Raw genomic sequence first — 24,845 nt, forward strand, 5'->3', positions numbered from 1 at the left:
TCTCCCAGGATCTCAGACCTGGACCAAGGAATTGCCCTTGGCCTCGTCCCCAAGCCTCAACAAGTCCAATGGGTCTAGCCTTGGAATGGATTCAAGCCCAAGGCATGTCCAGTGAACCACCCAGGCAGGGTCTCACATATATACTAATATATACCAGGTTATCCTCTAACTTTTTTTTTTCTTTCTGAGACAAGGTTTCTCTGTGTAGCCTTGGCTGTCCTGGAACTTGCTCTATAGATGAGGCTGGCCTCGAAATCATAGAAATCAACTTGTCTCTGCCTCTCCAGTGCTGGGGGGTTAAAGGCATGTTTCACCACCACCCAGTTTTGTTTGTTTTTTGTTTTTTGTTTTTAAATGCATGAGTGCTCTGTCTGCATGTGCACCTGCCTGCCAGAAGGGGGCATCAGATCCCATTGTAAATGGCTGTGAGCCACCCTGTGGTCTCAGGGAATTGAACTCAGGACCTCTGGAAGAACTCTTAAATGTTGCACTTTCTCTCCACACACACTTTTTGTTTTTTGTTTTTCGAGACAGGGTTTCTCTGTGTAGCTTTGTGCCTTTCCTGGATCTCACTCTGTAGACCAGGTTGGCCTCGAACTCACAGAGATCCAACTGCCTCTGCCTCCTGAGTGCTGGGATTAAAGGCGCGCTCGTGCGTGCGTGTGTGCGTGCGTGTGTGTGTGTGAGAGCTGGAGTTACAGATGGTTGTGAGCTGTGATGGGAATAGAACCAGGGTCCTCTGCAAGAGCACTTGCTCTTATCTGCTAAACCATCTCTCCAGTCCCCAGTTGATGGTTTTTGGAAAGAAACTCAACGTGTAGCGGAGGCTGACCTCCATCAGCAGTTCTTGCCCATCTCCTGAGCACCGCAGTTGCAGGCTGCTCTACGCTGCTGAGGATTTCCCAATATTCAGTTTGGGAACGATGGTGCCCTGCACACAGTAGGTACCACTTAGACAACCACGCTCTTGGGGCTGCAAATGGGAACTTCGGGCGCCGGAGGCTCACGCACATGAAGGAGGGGCCAAAAGAGTCTCAGTGACACCCGAGAAAGATCCACTCCGAGGGTTTTCCCAGATCTCCCGTGAGGTCACCCTGCAACTCTCCCACGGTCATCCCGGGGCGGGGCCTGAGTGCCCCTTCCACAGCCCCCCAAGATCAAAAGATCCCCATGGAAATTCCTTAGGAATGCCCAGGCTGCGGGCGTGGGTTTGTGGAGTGTCCCAGGAGCTGCGGCCGCGGGAGGAAAAGCGCGCGCATCTCGACCTCTCCCTTCCGCATCTGCAGCACGACCTCCTGGCCCAGCGCAGGTCTCCACGGCAACTGTACCGGCGTCCCACAACAGGAAGCACTGGGCGCCGGAGCCAATTCAAGCCCCTGGGTCGGAAGACTGGGGTTCGAGATCTCTCTTCGCCTGACCTCGGAGTTCAGGGTCTACCTCAGTTTCCCTGAAGAAAGCATAATCAAGCATGGTGGAGCATCAGGCAGGATCTGGAGTTCAAGGTCATCCTCAGCTACAGAGTGTTTGAGGCTAGCCTGGACTATTTGACACCCAGCCTCGAGAAAAGAGCCGGTGGTGAGGAGAGATGGGAGGGGAAGAGGAGGGAGAGACAGAAAGGAGAGAGAGAGAGGGAGAGAGAGAGAGAGAGAGAGAGAGAGAGAGAGAAAGGAGGGGGGAGGAGAGAAGACTCAGAGCGGGGTGGGGGTCAAGGGGGGCAAAGTCCCTCTGCCCTGAGACGTGCCTCTCCCTTTCAGTTCCCTCGTTTCTCATCCAGCCTGGGGAAGAGCGGCGCAGGGCTCCACGCTATAGGACCGGACTTCTTCCTTCTTTCTGGGGAGCTGTCAAGACGCCCCAGGGGTCAAAGTAGAAAGGGGAAGCGCGGCCGCGGGGGCGGGGCACCCGTGGGTGGGAGGAGGGACGTGAGGACTGCACGTCGCCTCCCTGGCAGGACTCACCCACGCCGGATCTGTCCGGGCCTGCTTGGATTGCTACTCAGAAAACCTCTACTGTCAACTGGGTGGGGCACGGCCCTAGGGAGAGGGGCACCCCTGAGTGGATGGCGCCCCCAATGATTCCAGGCAACTCTTTTCCTTGGCTGAGGCTTGTCTGGTGGATTAGAGAGGCCTGAAGGAGCTGTGGGTTCAGGCTTTGATTTCGGACACCTGCCCCGCACCGAGCCTCAGTTTACCCCTCGAGGGGATGGCCGTTCTGGTGGCGCAGGGAGCTAGGCATGAGCTAACCGATTAACCTGGAGGCATGACTCCAGAAGGCCGGCAGCTTCGCTCCTGAACTCAGCTTTGGTGGCTGACACCCTCTGCCCCACACACCCTGCCCCCAACATGTCATTGCTTCAGTTTGGAAATTCCTGGGCCACCGTGGCCAGCGAGGCAGGACCACCCCTCTCGGCCAGGGCACAGTCTCCATCCGGAAATACCGAGGTCCTCGTTCCGGAGGGGAAGGCGCGGGGTTTCCGGGAAAGTGGCCCCGCCAGCACCGCCTCTCGGCCCCCCGTGGCCAGCGACTATAAAGGACCTCCGGCGCTGCGCTCAGTCTGCACCTAGCGCTTGAGCCCCGGGCGCTGCCACCTGCGCTCGCTCTGCCCGGCTTGCTATGGCTCGCTCCCGCGCCAGGCCCGCGCTGCCCCTGCTCCTGGCCCTGCTCGCCGCCGTGATTCCAGGTGAGTCCGAGGTGGGGTCGCTTTTAGGGACCAGTCTCTGACTTGGGGCGGAAAGCCCTGCTCCCCGGCCCCGGAACAGCCCATGCGTAGTACTTAGGCGGCTGTGAACGGGAAATGGGAGAGGAAGCGAAGGGTGGAAAACCAAGAGCCCGGAGTTCGAGTCCCGTGGGTGGGTTACAGAACACAATTCTGCCCGCCCGTCTGTCCGTCAGTCAGTCTGTCTGTCTGTCTGTCTGTCTCTCTCCCTTTCTCTCTCTCTCTTTCCCTCCTTCCCTCCCTCCCTCAATCCCTCCCTCCCTCCCTCAATCCCTCCCTCCCTCCCTCCTTCCTTCCCTCTCGCTCTCGCTCTCCTCCCCTTTCCTTCTTTCCTGTTTTGAGAGTGAAGCCAAGACACCTAGCCTAGGCTGGCCTTGAACTCTCAGTCCTCACGGCCCCCGCCCTTCCTCCTTCAGTTTGGGATCACAGACTACTCCTCTATAAACTTGTACATTTAGAACCTGGGATCCTGGTCCGGGCAATGGGAACTGTGGTCACAGCCCTTGTCATGGGGCAGTCGGAATGTGGCCCAGGTGGGGAGCAGATAGTATGGGGGACGGCGGGTCCGAGCCACACCCCCGACCCCCACAGATACCCTGTTCCTCATCCTCACCCCTGGGGAAGTCCAGGACGCTGCTGCGCTGGGGAATTCCAGGGTTGGTGTACTCAGGAGGCAGAGGTTGAGAAGTGAAGCGACTCAGGACTCCCCACAGCTCCAGTCCCTGCTGCAGCCTAGGGGCAGCACCTGCTTCCCTCCAATGAGTGGAAGATTCAGAACTTGCTCAGCAGCTCACAGGAGGCTTCTGACCTGGGCTCCCAGAATCCATTACTCCTAACTGGATCGCGTCTTTTTAGCCTCAGGGCTTTCCACGGAACCAGAATAATTCCAGGGGCGCCCCAGAGAGTCTCCAGCTGGAATGCCTCCATCCCAGACTGCAAGCACAGCGCTGGAATCTTTGGGGTGGGGGAGGAAGATGAACTCAGACACCTTTGCTGTTGTGTTAACCCCCCACCCCATTCTCCAACCCCCACCCCCACCCCCCACGACCACCACCAGGGTTTCTCTGTGTAGCCCTGGCTATTCTGGAACTCACTTTGTAGACCAGGCTGGCCTCTAACTCACAGAGATCCCCCTGCCTCTGCCTCCTGAGTGCTGAGATTAAAGGTGTGCACCACCACACCTGGCATTAGGGGCACATTTTTAAATTAAATTTAACTTTTTTTAGGGGCACATTTTAAAAAATAATTTATTTATTCTTCTTTTATGTGCATTGGTATTCTGCCTGCATGTATGTGTATGTGAGGGTGTCAGATCTTGGAGCCATGTGGGCTCTTGGAATTGAACCCGGGTGCTCTTAACCATTGAGCCATCTCTCCAGCCCCTGGGGACACATTTTTGTTGTTTGTTTATTTGTTTGTTTGTTTTTTTGAGACAGGGTTTCTCTGTGTAGCTTTTGTGCCTTTCCTGAATCTCGCTCTGTAGCCCAAGCTGGCCTCGAACTCACAGAGACCTGCCTCCTGAGTGCTGGGATTAAAGGCATGCACCACCACTGCCTGGCTTAGGGACACATTTTTTTCTTCTTATTTATTTACTTTTTATTTTTTTTTCATTTTACATACCAACCCCAGTTCCCCCTCCCTCCCTTTCTCCCGCCTCCTCACCTCCCTCCCACTCTGCCCCCATCCACTCCTCAGAGTGGGTAAGGCCTCCCATGGCAGTCAACAAAGTCTGGCATACCAAGTTGAAGGGGAGCCTAGCCCGAGGGACGCATTTTTAATGTGACCACCACTACCTAGAGGGTCTTCTCATTTCAGCCCCTTCCTCCCTACCACCGAGCCCTTTTTCAGCCCCTGCCACCTGCCTCAGGGCCTGTGCTCTCTGTTCTTTCTGTCTGGAATTGGCCTCTTTCTTCGCTGTTCAGCCAGTGCCTTGTCATCCTTCAGATCTCTGCTCAAATCTGTCACAGGAACTATATGCTATGCCCTACTCTGTTTTGGTTTTGCCAAAACTCTTATTAACAACCACTATCGAAGCTGGGCGGTGGCACATGCCTTTGATCCCCGAATTTCACAGGCATAGGCAAGCAAATCTCTGTGGGTTTGAGGCTAGCCTGGTCTACACGGAGTTCCAGGACATCCAGGGCTACAAAATGCGACCCTGTCTCAAAACAAACAAAAAAAGCGAAATAGCAAATCGACAGCTGCTGCCTGGGGCTGGGCTCTGGGCAGAACCCTTGCCTAGCACGCATGGAACCCTGGGTCCACCCCAGCACTGTAGTCAACTGAGTGCGTAGCATGTCTGGCTGGAGAGAGGGCTCAGCAGTTAAGCAGGAGCTGCTCTTACAGAGGACCAGGGTTCTGGTCCCAGGACCCACATGGTGGCTCACAAAGCCTATAACGCCAGTTCCAGAGGTTATGATGATGATGGCTTCTTCTGATCTCTTCTGGCACCTGCATGCATGTGTCATGCACACACACACTAAATTTAAATTTTTTTAAAATTATGTATTGGTTTTTTGAGAGTTTTTTTTTGTTTGTTTTAGTTTTTCGAGACAGGGCTTCTCTGTGTAGCTTTGGAGTCTGTCCTGGAGCTCACTCTGTAGCACAGGCTAGCCTCGAAATTACAGAGATCCACCTGCCTCTGCCTCCCAAGTGCTGGGCTTAAAGGTGTGCGCCGCCACCACCTGGCAATATATATATATATATTTAAAGAAAGAAAATCCAATACTTGGTGTTGAAGGAAGAGAATTCCTGTAGCCAAGGCTACCCTTGGACTCCATATGTAGCCCAGGATGATCTTCAACTCCTGATCCTCCTGCCTCTACCTCCTGAGTACTAGAATTACAAGTATGTGCCACTGCTCTCATTTTATGGGGTGCTGAGGATGGAGCTTGAGCCTTAGGCATGCTAGGCGGGCATTCTGCCCACTGCGCTCAGCCCCCCCAGCTCCTCAACACCCCATAATTACTTACCTTGTGTACTCAAGCAGGAATGCCTTCTGCATTGAGGGCAAAATCCTGCCTGACTCAAGGCTGCATGCCCAGCACCTAGCTCTGAAGTCACGAGGCTGAACCAGCCTATCACCTCTCCTTTTTGTTCTAGGGCCTGGTGGCGCTCAAGTATCCATCCAACTCAGCCAGGCCATCCTGCGGCGGGGTGCATCCCTGCGGGTGAATTGCTCTTCCTCCTGCACTGAGGGCCTCCTCGACCTGGGCTTGGAGACTCAGTGGTCCAAAGTGGAGCTGGAGCATAGACACACCTGGAAGCTGTTTGAACTGAGTGACATCGAAGAAGACAGCAATCTTATGTGCTTTGGGAACTGTGGCACTGTCCAGTCCTCAGCCTCTGCCACCATCATCTTGTACTGTGAGTGACAGGGCCAGGGGCGGGGTTAGGAGACGCATTGGGGCCATGGCAGCTGGCAACAAGAGGCAGCCTTGGAAAGTCCCACTGTCACTTAGAGACCTCTTTAAACTTCTGCCAGGAGAGTGTACCACAGGAATTTAGACCATTCCAGAATGCCACCATTTAATGCCTGGATTGTTCTGTTTTGTTTTGTCTTTTAACTGTACTATGCTTATTGTTAATTTTTTCTAATACTTTGGGTTTTAAAAATAATTTATTTGGGTTGGGGATTTAGCTCAGTGGTAGAGCCTTGCCTAGCAAGCACAAGGCCCTGGGTTTGGTCCTCAGCTCCAGAAAAAAAAAAAAAAGAAGAAGAAAAATTATTTAAGTGGGGCAGTGGTGGCTGGTGGTGCAGGCATTTAATCCCAATATTAGGGAGACAGACAGAGACAGGCAGATCTCTGTGAGTTCAAGGTCAGTCTGGTCTAAGAAGTGAGATCCAGGATAACCAGGGCTGTTACACAGAGAAACCTTGTCTCAACAAAACAAAACAAAACAAAACAAAAAAACATATTTATTATTTTATGTGCATTGGTGTTTTGCCTTTATGTCTGTGTGAGGGTGTCTGATCCTCTGGAGCTGGAGTTACAGACAGTTGTGAGCTGCCGTGTGGTGCTGGGAATGGAACAGGTATTCTGGGAGAGCTCTTAACCACTGAGCCATCTCTCCAGCCACACTCTTTTGTGTTTTGTTTGTTTGTTTGTTTGTTTGTTTGATTTTAAGGACAGGATCACATGTAGCCCAAGCTGGCCTTGTACTCACTACATAGCTGAGGATGGCTTTGAACTGATTCACTTTCTGGGTACTGGGAATTAATCTTATGCCCTTAGCTGGTTTGTACAGTGTTGGGATTGAATCCAGGACTTAGTGAATTCAAGGCAAAGACTGCCACTGACCTCCAGACCAGCCTCTGCCCCAGCTCTAAACAAAAGGCCCTAGATCTGATCCTTAAAGCCACAGGCAGGTTTTGGGAGTCCAGCCTGGACTACATGGGATATTGTCTCAAAAAAGGGAGTGGGGTGAAAGAACTCTAGCCTTGAAATGACATTTTTACACATTGGCAACAAGGGGAAGAATTGGTAATGGCTGGGCTGGCAGGACTCTAAAGACAAAGGTCATGAACAGCCCTGGATGGAGTTTGGATTGCATTTTTTTTTTTTTTTTTAAATCCTGGTGTGATTGGATACCTGACAGCCTGGGAATAGAACCCAGGAACATCAGTCAGTGCTCTTTTTTTGTTTGTTTGTTTTGGTTTTGGTTTTTTCGAGACAGGATTTCTTTGTGTAGCTTTTGTACCTGTCCTGGATATCACTCCATAGCCCAGGCTGGCCTTGAATTCACAGGGATCCACCTGCCTCTGCCTCCTGAGTGCTGGGATTAAAGGCGTGTGCCACCACTGCCCAGCCCCTGTTTTTACTTATTTATTTTGGTTTTTCAAGACAGGGTTTCTCTATGTACCCTTGACTGTCCTGGATCTCACTCTGTGAGATAAATAAATAAGCCACCACCGCCTGGCTTATTTATTTATTTTTAAAGATTTTTTAATTTGTGTGTATGAATGTTTAGGCCTGCATGTATGAGTGTGCCCACATGTGGAGGCCAAAAATGGGCATTGAGGCCTCTGGAATTGAAGTTACAGATGTTTGTGAGCCATCTTGTGGCTGCTGGGAACCAAACCCCAGGCCTCTGTGTAGTTTTGGTGCCTGTCTTGGATCTCGCTCTGTAGACCAGGCTGGCCTTGAACTCACAGAGATCCACCTGCCTCTGCCTCCCAAGTGCTGGGATTAAAGGCATGTGCCACTGCTGCCCAGCTTATTTTTTTAAGGTGTACTGTCTTTGACATCTTGTATTAGTGTACTGCATGTATGTCTGTGTGAGGATGCTGGGTCTACTAGAACTGGAGTTGCAGACAGTTGTAAGCTGCCATGTGGTTGCTGGGAATTGAACCTGGGTCCTCTGGAAGAGCAGCCAGTGCTCTTAACTGCTGAGTCATCTCTCCAGCCCCTGACATCTTGTTTTGCATGTTTCTGCCTCCCAACTACCCAAATCATAGGTGTGTGCTCCCAAGCCTGGGTTCTTTACATGAGATATATATGTGTCCTGCGACTTCCAGTCTTGGGAATCCCCCAGTGTATCCTTCCCATAGGGAATGGGTCAGGCTCTAGGGTTGTTCTGTCCCTTTGGGCTGAGGATGGAATCATCAGGGCTAGGCACTTGGCCAGTTACACACTTTGCCACTGAGCCCTACCTTCAGTCTGCAGTCAGCTGTATTTGAAGGTCAAACATTTACTAACCACTCAAAGATAGCAGACCAAAGAGATGTCGAGATAGTTTGGTTTGGACATACTGTGGAATAGTATGTTACCATATAAAAGAATGCAGAAGCGCCTTCCTGCTTGAAGGAATGTTATACCTCGAAAGAAAATGGGTGCTGAGGAGGGGTGCTGTGACAATTTCTGTATTCAGAAACAGTGGGGACAGAATGAGGGAGTCTATATTTATACATGGAACCCAGGGCTTTGCATGCTAGGCTAGCACTAATGACCAACACACCTCCCAGCTTCTCTGGGTATTCTAGGCAGGGGCTCTTTCCCTGAACCATGCCCCTACCTTCTACCTGGGAAATCCAGGCAGAGTTTCTGCCCAGATGGCTTTGGCATTGGAATTAGCACCAAAGAACTGGATGACCACTGGGCACTTGGCATCTTGGTTTATTTGTTGACCATGTCAGCTTTCCTCAGATTGCTCTGGTGCAGGGAAGCCCAAAGGCCACCAGTCTTAGCAGTATCGGGACAAAAGTCTTCAGGAAATCTCAGTTGAGAGTGTGGTTACGTGCCAGTGCTGCCCTGGAGGGAGGGAAGTCCCCAAGCATTCCTGGTGGCCTTAGGAAGTCCCTCTGAAGAGCTTTTCCAAGGTACCTGATCTTGAGAACCCAAAGGCTGTCTTTGCTGTATTTCTGTATCTGTCACCTAGCTGTTCAACTGTGCCTTAATTTCTACTCTGTGAACACAAGGAGATGAGCCAGGGGTGGTGGTTGCACGCCTTTAATCCCAGTATTTGGGAGACAAAGTTCAAGGCCAGCCTGGTCTACCTAGTGATTTGCAGGTCAACCAGGGTGTGGGGGGGTACTAACAAGCAACACCCCAAAAACCCAACTGTGTGTGGGTGTTCTTCAGTCAGAGGGGACAGCCCAGAGCAAGGCTGGGGTAGGAAACTACCTCCTTGCTGGGAGAGAGAAGACTGCACACTGGTGAGTCAGGTAGGCGCTGTCAGGAGCTAGCACTTTCTCCCTGGGGAGACGGGGAGCCATGAAGGGTGTGGAACAGTCCCAGGAGCTGGATAGCGGAAAGCTCAATTACCGGAAGCTGGACAGCAGTTGGCATCCAGCCACAGCCCGGCTGCACTTGCTGCTTGTGATTGCAGCATCCGAGATGGGAAGGGCAGACAAATATTTGAAGAATGGAGCAATTAGGACTTGGTGAAGCTCAGAGTCAAGAAGTAAAGTACCATGCCTTCCTCCACAAGAAGCTCTCTGGCTGTTTGGGGACTTAGGTTTTCAAAGGACTTCAAATTCTACAAGTTGCTTTTTTATTAGATTTATTTATTTATTATTTATTATTATGTATACGGAAGAGGGCGTCAGATCTCATTACAGATGGTTCGAGCCACCATGTAGGTGCTGGGAACTGAACTCAGGACCTCTGGAAGAGCAGTCGGTGCTCTTAACCTCTGAGCCATCTCTCCAGCCCCAGTTGTATTTTTTTAATCTGTATTTATTTTGTATGTAAAGAGAATGGCACAGTATGTGTGTGGATGTCAGAGGTCAACGCTTACAAAAAGATTAATTTTTATTTTATATGTATGGATGTTTTGCCTGTAGGTAAGTCTGTACACCAAGTGCCTAAGGAGGCCAAAAGAGGGCGCCAGATTCCCTGGGCTTGTGAGCCACCATGTGTTGGGTCTTCTCCAATATCTGCGGGTGCTCTTAACCACTGAGCCACCTCTCCAGCCCTCAGAGGTCAACTTTTAGGAATCTGCTTTCTCTTTCACCATACGGATTTCTCAGATTGGGTGGCAATCCCCTTTACCTTTTGAATAATATCTCGCCCCCATCCCCCTTTGAGATAATATCTGACATAGCCCAGGGTAGCCTCCTGCTTCATAGGTAGCTGAGGATGGCCTTAAAAACTTTTTTTTTTTTTTTTGGTTTTTCGAGACAGGGTTTCTCTGTAGCTTTGGAGCCTGTCCTGGACTAGCTCTGTAGCCCAGGCTGGCCTCGAACTCACAGAGATCCACCTGCCTCTGCCTCCCGAGTGCTGGGATTAAAGGTGTGCGCCACCACCCCCAGGCTCCAGCTGTTATTCTTATTGTGTGTATGATTTATGAATGCAGACTTGTAACCCATGTGAACATGTGGAGGTCAGAGGACAACTCTGTGGAGTTGATTCTTTTTGTCCAACTTTACACAGGATGCAGGGATTGAATTCAGGTACTCAGGCTTACGTGGCAAACACTTATCCACTGAGCCGTCTCACTGGCCCATTTTAATTTAATTGAATCTTATTTTACTTGTGGGACTGGGGCTAGAACCAGGGCCTCCTGCCTGGTAGACAAGCCCTCTAAGACTGGGCCACCACGCCCTCGGTCTTGAAGAGTCAGATCAACCTCTAGCACACCCAGGTGCTTCTTAATTGCCCAATGTTCTGAGGACAGAATTTGGAGTTTATTTCCAGCTCTCAGATATTGCTTCTGGGAATGGTTACCTGTGCAAACACTCCAGGACTCCTCCCTAGCTTTCCCCAAAGCTCTCTGCATTCCTGGCTGCTTAGGTGGTGGGGTGTGTTTTGGGGAGACTGAGATCTTCAGACAGGTGCGGTCTGTATGCAGCAGTCCAGCTTACAGGATCTCCAACCCCCTGTCTCACTGCAGCGTTCCCTGAGCGTGTCGAGCTGGACCCTCTGCCTGCCTGGCAGCAGGTGGGCAAGAACCTCACCCTGCGCTGCCTGGTGGACGGTGGGGCACCGCGGAGCCAGCTCTCCGTGGTGTTCTTCCAAGGGGAGGAGGAGCTGCAGCGGAAGCCAGTGGGTGTGGACCCCACGAACCCCAAAGAGATCACAACCACGGTGCTGGCGAGCAGAGATAACCATGGAGCCAATTTCTCGTGCCGCACAGAACTGGACCTCAGACCACAAGGACTGGAAGTGTTCCTGAACGTCTCCGAGGCCAGGCAGCTCCGGACTTTCGGTGAGGCCCTGGGAACCAAGGTATAGGGTGCAGGTGGGATCTTGGGAAGAAGCCAGCCCCTGCAATAGGGGAGACGTGCTGAGAAAATGGTGATCTTCGTAGTGGAAGTTTTGGGACTCGCGAGATGGCTCACTGGGTAAAGGGCTTCTTAGAAGACGTGAGTTCAGTTCCCAACTTCCAAAGGAGAAAACTGACTCCTGAAGGTTGTCCTTTGACCTCCACAAGTGAGTCCTGTACACGTATATACATAAAAACATTAAATGACTAGGAAGAAACAAGGGGTTTGTGGGTGGCCCTGGCTCTCACTCAGGCCTGTCTTCTCTCTTAAGATCTTCCTGGGACCAGCCCAAAGCTCAACAGTCCTGACCTCCTGGAGGTGGGCACCCTGCAGAAAGTGTTCTGCGACCTGGAAGGCCTGTTTCCTGCCTCTGAAGCCCGGCTACATCTGGAGCTGGGAGGCCACATACTGACCTCCAAGAGCACAAACCACGGAGACTCGGTGTCAGCCACCGCCTTGGTGGAGGTGACTGGGGAGCTGGAGGGAACTCAGCAGCTGCGCTGTGTTTTGGAGTTGGCAGACCAGAACCTGCAGGCAGAGAAGACCTTGAACATCTACAGTAAGAAGGGGCAGGGCCTAGTCCAGAGATATCGGAGGCTGGAGACCAGATTGATACCAATGGAGGGGTACCGAAAGGGTAGGGCCCAGTGTAGGGGGACAGGGGTGAGGCTTCCGGGGGCGTGGCCTAGTGTGGGGTAGCCCATGCAGAAGTCGGGACTGGCACCAGGGCCATGACTAACGCCAGCAGAGGCACATTCAAGAGAAAGAGCCGAGTCAGGGAGTCGTGATGCACGCCTTTAATCCCAGCACAGGGGCGGCAGGGGCAGCAGGGATTCTAATGTGTTCGAGGCCAGCCAGAGCTACACAGTGAGACCCTGTCTCAAAAACACAAAAAACAGCAGCAACAACAACAAAAACACGCTAGGCCTTTCAAAAGGAGGAGTCCACTCCGCGGATGGCCAGTGCTGGAGGTTGGAGGTTGGGGCTGACACTAGAGGAGACCTCAGAGCTTAAGGCCCACCTACCTGCCCTTGAGGCTGGGCCATCAAGGGCGGGGTGGGGGTGAGGGTGGGGACTTATGGTGTGTCCCCGCCCCCAGACTTTTCAGCTCCGGTCCTGACCCTGAGCCCACCAGAGGTCTCAGAAGGAAGCCAGGTGACCGTGAAGTGTGAAGGCCGCGGTGGAGTGCAGGAGGTGCGGCTGAGCGGTGCTCCGCCCGGGCCCCCGTCCCCGCGGGTCAGCTTCACGCTGAACGCCAGCGCTGAGAACGACACGCAAATCTTCCTTTGCTCTGCGGCCCTGGAGGTGGCTGGGCAGAAGCTGTTAAAAAACCAGAGTCTGGAACTCCGCGTGCTGTGTGAGTGGGGCCGCGCGCCGGGTGGTGACCGCGATCCCCTGACGCCCCAAGTGCCCCTGAGCTCTCCCTGACCTGTGTCCTCACACTATCATTTCTCCAGATGGCCCCCGGCTGGACGAGAAGGACTGTCCGGGGAACTGGACCTGGCCAGAGGGGTCTCAGCAGACTCTGAAATGCCAGGCCAGGGGGAACCCATCCCCCAACCTGACCTGCACCCGGAAAGGAGATGAAACCCCGCTACCCATTGGGGTGGTGGAGACTGTCAAACGGAATATGCATGGTACCTACGTGTGCCGTGCCGTAAGCCCTCGTGGAAATGTCACCAGGGATGTGTCCCTGACAGTGATTTGTGAGTGTCCTGGGGTACAGGGCTGGGTGAGCGGTGGGCAGGGTGCTAGGTCCTTAATCCTTATCAATCCCTTCTGCCTCTACCACACAGCCCACCCCCGGGATAATGTGTTCATCATCGTTCTGGTGACAGTACTGCCTACTGTTGTGCTGGTGGGCTTGGCCACCTACATTTATAACCGGCAGAGAAAGATCAGGAGGTACGAGCTACAGAGGGCGCAGGAGGAGGCCACGAGACTCAAGGCACAAGCCCCGCCTCCTTGAGGCACCAGGAGCGACACCTCCCCTGGCCCCCTGCGGGCAGCAGCTGGTGCTGTGTTGTTTGAACAGAAAGGTAGACAGTGTTTATCCTCACCCACCCACTCAGGCCGTGACAGCTGGATGGTGGTCTGGGGATGCACAAATCAGATCTCCTTGGCCTTGCACTTATAGCCTCAGGACTAAGTGGAGAGACAGCAAGATCGTGAGGGCGTGGATCTGGGACCTGGCACACCCACAGCCTTGTGGGCCTTCAGCCAGGAAATGCTGACCTCATTCCCTATTGCCCATGCTGAGGGCCCCTGCCTAAGGAAGAGTGTCTGTATCCAATAGACACAAGCAAGTGTCGAAACATAAGACCATACTTCCTCTGACATAGGAGCGCTGGGACATTGTCCCCAACTCTTCATGATGATGTATTTATTAATTCAAAGTTTCACCAGCTATTTATTGAGTGCCCTGCACAGATACTGGCGCAGTGAGCAGGGGAACACACAGGTCCTTGTCTGGATACTGTTGCAGGGGCTGTACCCACCACAGAGCCTGGAGAAGGGGTTACCTGGGGCTAGGGCTCCTCTGTTGGTCAGGACGCTCTTTCTCTAAGAGCTGCTTTTTTTCATGAGTTACAAAAATACTAAGTGGACTAGCAGTGGTCCCCTGCTCACTGGCCTCTCCTTGGAGTCCCTGGCTCCCAGAGCCATCATGGGAGGTAACCATGGTAACCACCTCCCTCCCTCACGGTCATTCCTGCCATTGCTTCCCGTATCAGCCACCATACTTAAATATGGATGCCCATCCTCGACAGCTGAACAATGAAGTCTCATGCTCATGAAATTGTGGTCAATCTGCATACCCCCACCTGGCTCCACCTCAAGGAGAAAGCCTGGAAGAAAATGCTGCAACTGCTTAGGAGGGCCTGCAAGCTGGGTTTGAGGGGGCGGGGAGAAATACCCCTCCCAGCTCAGAAGCCTTTCCTTTGAGTCAATAAAGTTTTCTGTTGGCCTCAGCCTCCTGTGAGTTTGAGGACAGTCAGCTAGGTCCTTTCTAAGTATTCCTGACTCCCCCCACTGCCTCAGAGTGTTGCCTGGTAACCCCAACCCTGAGTCTGCAAACTAGTTTTTTGTTGGTTTTTTCCTTGGTCTTTGTTTTGAGACATGGTCTCTGCGCAGCCCTGGCTATCCTGAAACCTATGTGGAATGAGCTGGCCTCTAAGTCACAGAGGTCCGCCTGCCTGTCACCTGAATGCTGTGATTAAAGGCCTGAGCTACCACTATAACCTACTAAAATCCATTTAATGACCTCCTGGGGCTTAAGTGCAAACTAAAGCCCAGTTCAGGAAAGTGCAGTGACTTCTGATTAACTGTGGGGTCTGATGTGCCATTTTGGAGTCCAGGCTAGGCGGTGTCTTCAACTGGGCTGCTGGGCCCACTCTGGGGCGTGGCCAGGGAGCCTTATCTCCAGGGCCAGTCGAAGCTCCCTGGCCCCTGCTCCTCAGCGCGGGCTATGTGCCATGGCGTCTGTCCTGTTCCCGTCGCTTTTGCTGGTTGCCGCCTATCCGAGGAGTGGGAGCCCCCAGCAGGAACGGATGCAAAGCCCTCCGGCGCCTTCCGGGATCTCAACGCCTTTCTTGGTGCGTTTAAATCCGGAGCTGGAGGCTGTGCCTCCCGGGGGCTCGGTGTGGCTTAACTGCAGCCACAGCTGCCCCCTGCCGGTGCGTACCAGCCTGCGCACTCAGCTGCGGCAGGGAAAGACACTCAATGGATCCGGTTGGGTATCTTACCAGCTACTGGATGTGAGGGCCTGGGATTCCAAGGTGCGCTGCATCGTTACTTGCGCAGGAGAAACGCGCGAGGCCACCGCCAGGATCACCGCTTACAGTGAGGGAGACCCGGGCTCAGGCCGGGTGGGGTAAGGGGAGAGGGTGGAGGAGTGGGGTAGTTGCTTTAGGAGGTGCCTGCAGGTCTTACCCTTCTTGCCTTAGAACGGCCGAGAAGCGTGATCATGGAGCCTCCTGTCCTAGTGGGCCACAAGTACACTCTACGTTGCTATGTGACACACGTGTTCCCCGTGGGGTATTTGGTGGTGAGCCTGAGGAGAGGTGGCCGAGTGGTTTATTTTGAAAGTCTGGAGCGCTTCAACGGTTCAGATCTGGCTAATGTCACTTTGACCTACGTGATGCGGGCAGGACCCAACGACCTCCGGCAACCACTAACCTGCCATGCACGCCTCAATCTCGACGGGCTAGTTGTGCGCAGCAGTTCTGCACCTGTCATGTTGCAGGTCCTCGGTGAGGCACCCTGCAACCTCGGGGGATTGGTACGGGAGAGGGGATGTTGCCACTCCACGAGGGCCCACAGAACAGGCGTGGGCTCCACGCTTGGAGGGCCTCAGACTTCCTGGTTCCTGACTTTCACTCCCGCTCCTAGCTCTGAGTCCAGCTTCCAAAGCGTTGTCTTCTGCCTCCATCGCAGCCCTAGTGGGGATCCTTCTGGCTGTGGGGACTGTCTACGTGCGCAAGTGCCTGGCCGTGCAGACTCAGTTATAGGCGGGTGTTCAATGCCTGACGAGGGAGAGGAAAAAGAAGCCCAGAGCAACTGGTTCAGATACTCTTAATGGATCAATAAAGCCTTCTTCCTTGGTCTCTGTCCAACGGTTCTTGAAGGAAGTGGTTTCCTTTTTAGGGGACCCTGCTTTCTCCAAATTTCTTGTCTAGGGCCTGAAGAATTGTAGCTCAGGGGTAGTACGTTTGCAGGGCCGGAAGACTTGTAGCCTGGGGTAGTACGTTTGCCTGGCCTTGGTTTCAATACCCGAGACTGGAGGAAGCAACACCTCGTGTGTTTCAGGGCAGCTTAAGTTTCTCCTTCATGGGCAGTTTGGGGTCCCCGCAGAGTGTTTTGCTGGGTTTATCCCTGCAGGGCAGAAGGGCTAAACTGGCCTCCCTCTAGGCCCTGGGTTGGGGGAGGGCTAGCTCTTGGTATGGCTTTTCCTGATTGGCTCCGCGGATACACACCACATCTCTGATTGGAAGCTAAGTTTCTCTTCTCCTACCTCCTTTTCCACTACAGATCTTGCGCGTTACTGAGGCCAGTGGGTGGAGCTACCTGGGGTTACCATTAATGAAGGGGGCGGGGGGAGTTAAGCACAAGATTGGGCGGGGCCTCCTGCAGGGATTAGAGAAGCGGATACCCAGATAGGAAATCTAGCATAGCAACAAGTTAGAGATGATTGCTCAGGCCACATGGGCTGTCACAGACTTCCATCCGGGCAACGTGTTTGTTGTCATCCAGCCAGGTATGCATGTGGGGAGGGGTGTCAAAGCTTGGAGACAGGTACGAGGTCTCAAGTGTCCCCAATTGATCTTCTGGTCCAGTTTGGACTGCAGAAACTCACTAGTTATTCAGCAGAGGCTGCGGCGCCCAAGGCGAGGAACGCGCAGATGCTCTCCCGAGAGACTTGGTTCACAACAGCATTGTAGACATATTCCCGCTGCACGCTGGGTAAATACAGATCGGGTGCCGGAGCCGACTCTAATTTAGACGCCCGCGAACGCTGCGCACACGCACACGTGTCTGCGACTCGCGGGCACTTGATCCCCCCCCCCCTTCGCCGCGTGCGCGGAGGAGGTCTTAGGGGAGTGGCTCCCATCCTCAATCTGCTAGAGGTCAAAACTAAGCATCAGTTAAGAGAGGCATACTACGACCCACACCCTCCCCTTAAAACCACCTTGTCGGCATACTACGACTCCCCAAGATTCCACAAGCAACCTCACCATCCACCTGCTCCAAGGGGCGCTGGTGGGAGGGGCCGAAGATGGGCGTGGCTTGGAGCCCTAGCGCGTTATCCCAGAATCTATACCTAGGATGGAGTTTGGGCAGGGCCTCGCAACATCCCTCCCTTCCTTCACCACAGATGACGCGGGAGATCGTGGTCGCGCCCAGAGGCTTTAGACCATTAGGCCGACCTCCACGTAGACCCCTCCCCCCACGGGGGACCGCTCTTGCCGGTCAGATCCTCTGCACTAAGACCGGGAGCAGCCCAGTGCGTGCTCGCCTCCCGCCAGTTCGCCCCCCATCACCGCCTCTACCACCGCCCCCTCCTTGGAAACCAAGTTACCAACGTTTAAACCAATCCCTGGGCGCAACTCTGCCACCCCCACACTCCACCCGCTGCGCTGCGCCGTCCTCCCAGCCCGGCTCTCCATCACTCGCGCTCCCCTCTCCTCCTGCGTTCTCCCCTCCCCGGCAGCCGCGGCAATGCCGGGGCCTTCGCCAGGGCTGAGCCGAGCGCTCCTCGGCCTCTGGGCTGTCCTGAGCCTGGGGATCCTCGGCATCTCAGGTAAGAATAGCCCGCCCGCGGAGCCAGGTGGACAAGGCGGGGGCGGTTTTGAAGGACCAGAGAGGGCGACCGGGGTGTCCCCTCCAGGCTCCGCCCTCTTCTTGCTTCCCACGCTTCTGCCACCACCTGGAGCCCGGGGCTTCTCCCCGTCCCTCCTCCACCCCAACACACCTCGATCTTTCAGATCTGAGCCCAGCACCTTTTCTGGATTCGGGATTTTGCACCCAACCCCGCTCAGGAGAGACACTGTGGCTTTCCTATTTCTTTCCTGCCCTATGGTTCACGGACTGGCATCACCCCTATTCGTGATCCTCAAAGACCCCCATTTCCTCAACTGTTATGACTCAGAGGCCCTGTCCCCCCTCCACCTGTAGCCCTGGCAACCGGCTTTCTGGGGCTTTTCCCGCGGTTCCTTCCCGGAGTCCAGCCTTCATGCTTTCTGTCCAAGTTACTCAAGTTTGGGGACAGTCTCCTTTAAGCCTTTGACTTAGTCTCATCTCTACTTCGCTTTTGCCTGCCCCTCCAGCCTCAGTGTGTCTCCCCACCCCCAATTCCTGACAATGTGCCAGAGTCTTGAGACTCACTTGGTTCCCCATCCCCCCCACTGGAGTCTCCTCCTCCCCACTATTGACGTGTGCATCCGAGACCCCATTCTCCCCGCACCGAGTTTCCCCATCTCTGCCTTAGAAAGCAAGGCTTCCAGAGACGCCCCTCTGAGAGTGTGCCAGCCTCGAAGCCTGAGTGGGCTGCGGGACTCCCGTGCTATTTCTTGGCGGTGGCCTCTCCTCGTCCTTGCAGAGCCCCCTGATTTGGGATATAGGGGCGCTAAGGTTTCAGAGAGGGGTTCCCCAGGCTGAGCCCGCGTTTTCCCGGGCAGCGGTCGCGCTGGAACCTTTCTGGGCGGACCTTCAGCCCCGCATGGCGCTCGTGGAGCGCGGGGGCTCGCTGTGGCTCAACTGCAGCACTAACTGTCCGCGGCCGGAGCGCGGTGGCCTGGAGACCTCGCTGCGCCGGAACGGGACCCAGAGGGGTCTGCGCTGGCTGGCTCGGCAGCTGGTGGACATCCGAGAGCCAGAGACCCAACCCGTCTGCTTCTTCCGCTGCGCGCGCCGCACACTACAAGCGCGTGGGCTCATTCGAACTTTCCGTGAGTTGTGGGTGGTCACGCCCCTTAGGTCCCAGGACCTCCCCTTCAAGCTCCGCCCACCGGCCCTCACGCCCTCCTTCCCACGCGCAACCGGGTGAGCGCTACCGCTCTCTAGAGCCGAAGTTTCCGTCCCTTGCAGAGCGGCCGGATCGGGTAGAGCTAATGCCGCTACCTCCTTGGCAACCCGTGGGCGAGAACTTCACCTTGAGCTGCAGGGTTCCGGGAGCGGGACCCCGAGCGAGCCTCACGTTGACTCTGCTGCGGGGCACCCAAGAGCTGACCCGCCGTAGTTTCGTGGGCGAGCCACCCCGAGCGCGCGGCGCGATGCTCACCGCCACGGTCCTGGCGCGCAGGGAGGACCACGGGGTCAATTTCTCATGCCTCGCGGAGCTGGACCTGAGGCCACACGGCCTGGGACTCTTTGCAAACAGCTCCGCCCTCAGACAGCTCCACACCTTTGGTGAGTGTGGACCCTGACGGACAAGTTTTAAAGAAGCTTAGGGGCAGCCAGGTGTAGTGGCGCACACCTTTATGCACACGCCACGGTGCATGTGTGGAAGTTAAAAAAAAAGACAACTTTAGTGGGAGTTGGTTCTCTTCTTCCGCCCCGTGGGACCTAGGGATCGAATCAAGTCGTCAGGCTTGGCGGCAAGCGCCTGTTTTCGCTGAGCCACGTCGCCGACCTTTTTTTTCCCCCTTTGGTTTTTCAAGACAGGGTTTCTCTGTGTAGCTTTGTGCCTTTCCTGGATCTCTCTCTGTAGACCAGGCTGGCCTCGAACTCACAGACATCCGCCTGGCTCTGCCTCCTGAGTGCTGGGATTAAAGGCGTGCGCCACCACCGCCCGGCTCCCTTTTGTATTTTTATGATGAAGCTAAACAGAGCATGTACATTGCTTGGTCCACATTGAATATTTAACACGTAAACTCAAGCTCCGGTTCTTTGCCTCCTCCAGCCCTGCCTCCAATCCCCCCGAGCCTGGTTGCTCCCCGATTCTTAGAAGTGGGCTCAGAAAGGCCGGTGAGCTGCACTTTGGATGGACTGTTTCCTGCCCCAGAAGCCGGGGTTTACCTCTCGCTGGGAGATCAGAGGCTGCATCCTGATGTGACCTTCGATGGCGACAGCCTGGTGGCCACTGCCACAGCTGCGCCAAGGGCAGAACAGGAAGGCACCAGACAGCTGATGTGCAGCGTGACTCTCGGGGGTGAAAGCAGGGAGACCCAGGAAAATCTGACTGTCTATAGTAAGGGGATCGAGGAGGGGCTTCAGTGGCTGGGGCTGGGTCCAGAGTCTCACGAAGGCAGAGCCTTAAAGTGGGCGGGGCCTCCACACCAGAACAGGCGGGGCGGGAGAGTCCCAGGGCTGGAGCAGAAGGAAGCTGGAAATAAATGGATGGGGAGGGCTTGAGTTAACTGAGGGGTCAGTGGCCAGTGAACCCCACCCACTGCTCCACCCTCCAGGTTTCCCTGCTCCTCTTCTGACTTTGAGTGAGCCAGAAGCCCCTGAGGGGAAGCTGGTGACCATAAGCTGCTGGGCTGGGACCCGAGCCCTTGTCACCCTGGAGGGAATTTCAGCTGTGGTACCGGGACAACCAGCTGAGCTCCAGTTAAATGTCACGGAGAATGACGACAAGCGGGGCTTCTTCTGCGACGCCGCCCTTGAAGTGGACGGGGAGACCCTAAGAAAGAACCAGAGCGCCGAGCTTCGTGTTCTGTGTGAGTGGGTGTTCACCCCGTCTTTGTGACCTCCAAGGACCGCATCGCTACGGCCCCGTCTTTAACCTTATTGTATCTCCTCTGCCCATGCCTGCAGATTCACCTCGGCTGGATGACTCGGATTGTCCCAGGAGCTGGACATGGCCCGAGGGTCCAGAGCAGACCCTTCACTGCGAGGCCCGTGGAAACCCAGAGCCCTCAGTGCACTGTGTGAGGCCCGAGGGCGGGGCAGTGCTGGCGCTGGGCCTGCTGGGTCCAGTGACTCGCGCGCTTGCAGGCACTTACCGCTGTACAGCAGTCAATGGCCAAGGCCAGGCGGTCAAGGACGTGACCCTGACTGTGGAGTGTGAGTAGGGAGAGGTGGGCATGCGCATCTCTTTCGGTTCGCAGAGTTTGGGAGGTTGGCCTACAGAGAGGGAAAGAGGCCGGGAATTGGGAAAACATTGTAGCATGTTCATAAACTTGGTGGTGGTGCCTGGGCACAGCCTGGCAAGAACAGGCAGTCAAAACAGTGTACCTGGAAGGTCTCGTGGGCGCCTTGTGGGAATCAGTCAGGACCCGGAGAGCTCAGGAAAGGGGCCTGGCCAACTGAGTTTATCTCCAGAACCCAGGTGAGGGTGGAAGGAGAGAACAGGCTCGGATCTCCACACACGGGCTGGGTAGTGTGCTTTCTCACACAAACACAGAATAAATAAGTAAATAAAACGGTTCAGGAAGGGCTAAGAGGCGCAATCTTCAACCCCAGCACTCGGGAGGCAGAGGCAGGCAGATCTCCGAGTTCCAGGCCAGCCTGGGCTGCAGAGTGAGTTCCCGAACACCAGGACTACACAAAGAAACCCTGTCTTCAAAACCAAAGCGAGATCTCCCATGCAGCCTATAGCTTGCCACACCCTTTCAGAAGCAGACAGAAAGAAGGGCATTGGGGAATCAGATGGGTTTCTAAATCCAAACTTGGGCCTGGGGCTGCAGTTCAGTAGGTAGACTGTTTTCTTAGCATGTATGAAGCCAGGTTACACTTTCTGCATGGCATAAACCAGTCACAATTAAAGCCCAGAACTTGGGAGTAGGAGGTAGGAGGATCAGGAGGTCAATATAGTCCTCAGTTACATAATGAGTTCAAGGCCAGCCTGAGCTATAGGACATCCTGCCTTAAAAAACAAAATCCCTTCCAGATGCCCCAGCGCTGGACAGTGTCGGCTGCCCAGAACATATTACGTGGCTAGAGGGAACAGAGGCATCGCTTAGCTGTGTGGCACACGGGGTTCCACCGCCTAGCGTGAGTTGTGTGCGCTCTGGGAAGGAGGAAGTCATGGAAGGGCCCCTGCTTGTGGCTCGAGAGCACGCCGGCGTTTACCGATGCGAAGCCATCAACGCCAGAGGATCAGCTGCCAAAAACGTGGCCGTCACGGTGGAATGTGAGTGGGGTGGCTGGAGAGAAGCCCACACTGGCGTCCTCCGTCCTCAGTGTGAACTCCTATTTCCCGGCTTCCTAGATGGCCCCAGTTTTGAGGAGCTGAGCTGCCCGAGCAACTGGACGTGGGTAGAAGGATCTGGAAGGCTGTTTTCCTGTGAAGTTGATGGGAAGCCAGAACCACGCGTGGAGTGCCTGGGCTCCGAGGGTGCCAGCGAAGGGGTGGTATTGCCCCTGGTGTCCTCAAACCCTGGTCCTAGAAAGTCTGTGACCTCTAGTAACCTGTCACCGGGTGTCTACCTCTGTAACGCCACCAACCGGCACGGTTCCACAGTTAAAACTGTCGTCGTGAGCGCAGAGTGTGAGCGGGGAGGCGGGCAGGTGGGCGGAAGTACGGGGCATCCCAGGGTCCCTGCCTTCCCTGAGTCTCTCCTTTTGGTGGCACAGCGCCGCCACAGATGGATGAGTCCAACTGCCCAAGTCACCAGACTTGGCTGGAAGGAGCTGAGGCTACCGCGCTGGCCTGCAGTGCCAGGGGACGCCCCTCTCCTCGGGTGCTCTGCTCCAGGGAGGGTGCTGCAAGGCAGGAGAGGCTGCGTGTGTCCCGAGAGGATGCAGGGACCTACCGCTGTGTGGCCACCAATGCGCATGGCACGGATTCACGGACGGTCACCGTGGGTGTGGAATGTGAGTGAGGATGACGTTTGGATGGAGGCGTCTCAGACCGCTAGAAAAGCGCCCTGAGGGCTAAGGGTATAGTCCAGTGGATGGAGTGCTCAGCACGCACGCGCAAAGCGTTCCAGTCTCAGTACTCTAACGCTTGGGAGGCAGAGGCAGGCAGATCTCTGTTCGAGGACAGCCTGGTCTACGTGGGGGCTACAGGATTACACAGGCCCTCTCTCAGCCGTGGGAGGGGAGAATCGCAAACCCCTGGGAATTCAGAGGGACTTTTTCAGTACCCCTCAGTAAGAAACAAGCACTTCTGTTGCCACAGCAGGTGGGTAGTGGGAGTGGGGCTCTCAGAGGAGGCAGCGGTTTTGCCCGCCCATCCCAGGAGGGGTGATCTCAGGCTGATTGTGGACATCCCCATCTCGAGGATGCTTGATTAACGCACAGTGCTGAGCAGCCTCTTGGTGCCCCTGCAGACCGTCCTGTTGTGGCCGAGCTGGCGGCCTCGCCCCCGAGCGTGCGGCCAGGCGGTAACTTCACTCTGACCTGCCGAGCAGAGGCCTGGCCTCCAGCACAGATCAGCTGGCGCGCGCCCCCGGGGGCTCTCAACCTCGGCCTCTCCAGCAACAACAGCACGCTGAGCGTGGCAGGTGCCATGGGCAGCCACGGCGGCGAGTATGAGTGCGCAGCCACCAATGCGCATGGGCGCCACGCGCGACGCATCACGGTGCGCGTGGCCGGTGAGTGGCGGGTTCCTGGGGTGGAGGTGGGGGCGAGGGACATGCAACACGGAGTGGCCTAGGTCTTGGGGTTACTGACCCCGACTCTACCTCTCAGTATGCAAGACCAAAGGGACCAGAGGCCAAGGGCGCTTTCATGGCTGGGGCTGTTGGTGACAGGTTAAGGGAAGGAAGTGGAGGCAGAGAGAATGGACAGGAGCCAGGACGATGCTGCTCACGTGTGTCCCATACTGGAGAAACACACGGAAAGATGCGAGATAAGGTTATCCTCAGCTATACAGGGATTCTAAGGCCATCCTATGCCACATAAGACCTTTCAAACACACACAAAAGGGAGACAGACCTGTGTGTGTGTGTGTGTGTGTGTGTGTGTGTGTGTGTGTGTGTGTGTGTGTGTGTCCCTTTAGAGTGGGTACTAGGAGCTAAGAAACACTTGACTCTATTCACTTTCCACCATCTCACTGAGGGGGAACTGGAGTCAGAGATGGCCTCAGAGTAGTTGATGGTGACCCCAGTTCATGTCTGTCCTGGGGCTGGGGTCTGTCAGAGCTAGAGGAAGGCTGAGCTGGTCCTTCCAGGCTATCTCCTTAGGAGGAATTGGGTCATTAGGAGGGTATAAGGGGTCCAAGGGCTTATAACCCCATGGCTCAAGAGGGGTGTACATTGGTATTTTGGGGGCCCCCGATGCTGGAGAGGCCTTCCTGGGCCTCTTCTTCCATCAGGCTGCGGTAGCAGGTGCACGGAGGGCTGAGGGAGGGTCTGCGCCTACAGGTCCGTGGCTGTGGGTCGCTGTGGGCGGTGCGGCAGGGGGCGCGGCGCTGCTGGCCGCGGGGGCCGGCCTGGCCTTCTACGTGCAGTCCACGGCCTGCAAGAAAGGCGAGTACAACGTCCAGGAGGCCGAGAGCTCCGGTGAGGCGGTGTGTCTCAACGGCGCGGGCGGGACGCCGGAAGGCGGAGCCGAGACCCCTGGCACTGTAGAGTCGCCTGCAGATGGGGAGGTCTTCGCCATCCAGCTGACAACCTCGTGAGCGTGCCCCCGGCGACCCCTCGGGGAGCCTCTGGGGCGGGTGTATGTATTGTTCGCTCTCTTTATTTATTCAACTCCAGGGCCATCACCTCCATTTTCTACCCATTCCCCTCAATAAAGTTTTTATAAAGGACTCTGGGTCTCTGTCAGTAATGTACAGCAATGAGGGCTGAATTCCAATCTCAAGGGACACACACACACACACACACACACACACACACACATACATATATATATCCTTATATGTGTAACATTTATTTATTTATTTATTTATTTATTTGTTTATTTATTTATTTAAGACAGGCTTTCCAGTAGCCTAGGTTGGCCTGAAACTTCCCATGTGGCTGAGGATGACTTTGGTCTTCTGATCCTCCCCCAGTAATTCCAGCGAGCACCACCACACTTGGTTTTTTAAGTGCC

General features: G+C 55.0%; 3 protein-coding genes across 3 annotated transcripts; all 3 read left to right on the forward strand.

Annotated features, from left to right (window-relative positions):
* The first annotated feature begins 1,924 nt into the window (after positions 1-1,924).
* Icam1 (intercellular adhesion molecule 1) lies at positions 1,925-14,389 on the forward strand. Its single transcript, XM_036193822.1, has 7 exons — positions 1,925-2,677; positions 5,816-6,079; positions 11,048-11,362; positions 11,692-11,979; positions 12,520-12,777; positions 12,878-13,126; positions 13,217-14,389. Exons 1-7 carry the CDS (start codon positions 2,611-2,613, stop codon positions 13,387-13,389), a joined length of 1,614 nt encoding a protein of 537 aa, XP_036049715.1. The 5' UTR covers positions 1,925-2,610; the 3' UTR covers positions 13,390-14,389.
* Positions 14,390-14,775: 386 nt separating this feature from the next.
* On the forward strand, positions 14,776-16,019 carry Icam4 (intercellular adhesion molecule 4 (Landsteiner-Wiener blood group)). The gene is made up of 3 exons (XM_036193823.1): positions 14,776-15,260; positions 15,365-15,670; positions 15,810-16,019. The coding sequence occupies exons 1-3, from the start codon at positions 14,894-14,896 to the stop codon at positions 15,926-15,928; spliced, it is 792 nt and encodes a 263-aa protein (XP_036049716.1). The 5' UTR covers positions 14,776-14,893; the 3' UTR covers positions 15,929-16,019.
* Positions 16,020-17,369: 1,350 nt separating this feature from the next.
* Icam5 (intercellular adhesion molecule 5) lies at positions 17,370-24,558 on the forward strand. Its single transcript, XM_036193821.1, has 11 exons — positions 17,370-17,718; positions 18,596-18,865; positions 19,005-19,325; positions 19,819-20,106; positions 20,324-20,578; positions 20,676-20,924; positions 21,751-21,993; positions 22,072-22,350; positions 22,437-22,676; positions 23,135-23,398; positions 24,170-24,558. Exons 1-11 carry the CDS (start codon positions 17,637-17,639, stop codon positions 24,424-24,426), a joined length of 2,748 nt encoding a protein of 915 aa, XP_036049714.1. The 5' UTR covers positions 17,370-17,636; the 3' UTR covers positions 24,427-24,558.
* The last annotated feature ends 287 nt before the right edge of the window (positions 24,559-24,845 follow it).

Source organism: Onychomys torridus, chromosome 7 (assembly GCF_903995425.1).
Source record: "Onychomys torridus chromosome 7, mOncTor1.1, whole genome shotgun sequence".
NCBI classification, from domain to species: Eukaryota; Metazoa; Chordata; class Mammalia; order Rodentia; family Cricetidae; genus Onychomys; species Onychomys torridus.

Coding starts and splice junctions, on each gene's coding strand:
- Icam5 (XM_036193821.1), top strand. CDS start 17,637: ATGCCGGGGCCTTCGCCAGGGCTGAGCCGAGCGCTCCTCGGCCTCTGG. Junction 20,925..21,750: donor CGTGACCCTGACTGTGGAGT/GTGAGTAGGGAG, acceptor AATCCCTTCCAG/ATGCCCCAGCGCTGGACAGT. Junction 22,351..22,436: donor TGTCGTCGTGAGCGCAGAGT/GTGAGCGGGGAG, acceptor TTGGTGGCACAG/CGCCGCCACAGATGGATGAG.
- Icam4 (XM_036193823.1), top strand. CDS start 14,894: ATGGCGTCTGTCCTGTTCCCGTCGCTTTTGCTGGTTGCCGCCTATCCG. Junction 15,261..15,364: donor CGCCAGGATCACCGCTTACA/GTGAGGGAGACC, acceptor TTCTTGCCTTAG/AACGGCCGAGAAGCGTGATC. Junction 15,671..15,809: donor TGTCATGTTGCAGGTCCTCG/GTGAGGCACCCT, acceptor TCCCGCTCCTAG/CTCTGAGTCCAGCTTCCAAA.
- Icam1 (XM_036193822.1), top strand. CDS start 2,611: ATGGCTCGCTCCCGCGCCAGGCCCGCGCTGCCCCTGCTCCTGGCCCTG. Junction 2,678..5,815: donor GCTCGCCGCCGTGATTCCAG/GTGAGTCCGAGG, acceptor TTTTTGTTCTAG/GGCCTGGTGGCGCTCAAGTA. Junction 11,980..12,519: donor GAAGACCTTGAACATCTACA/GTAAGAAGGGGC, acceptor CCCCGCCCCCAG/ACTTTTCAGCTCCGGTCCTG.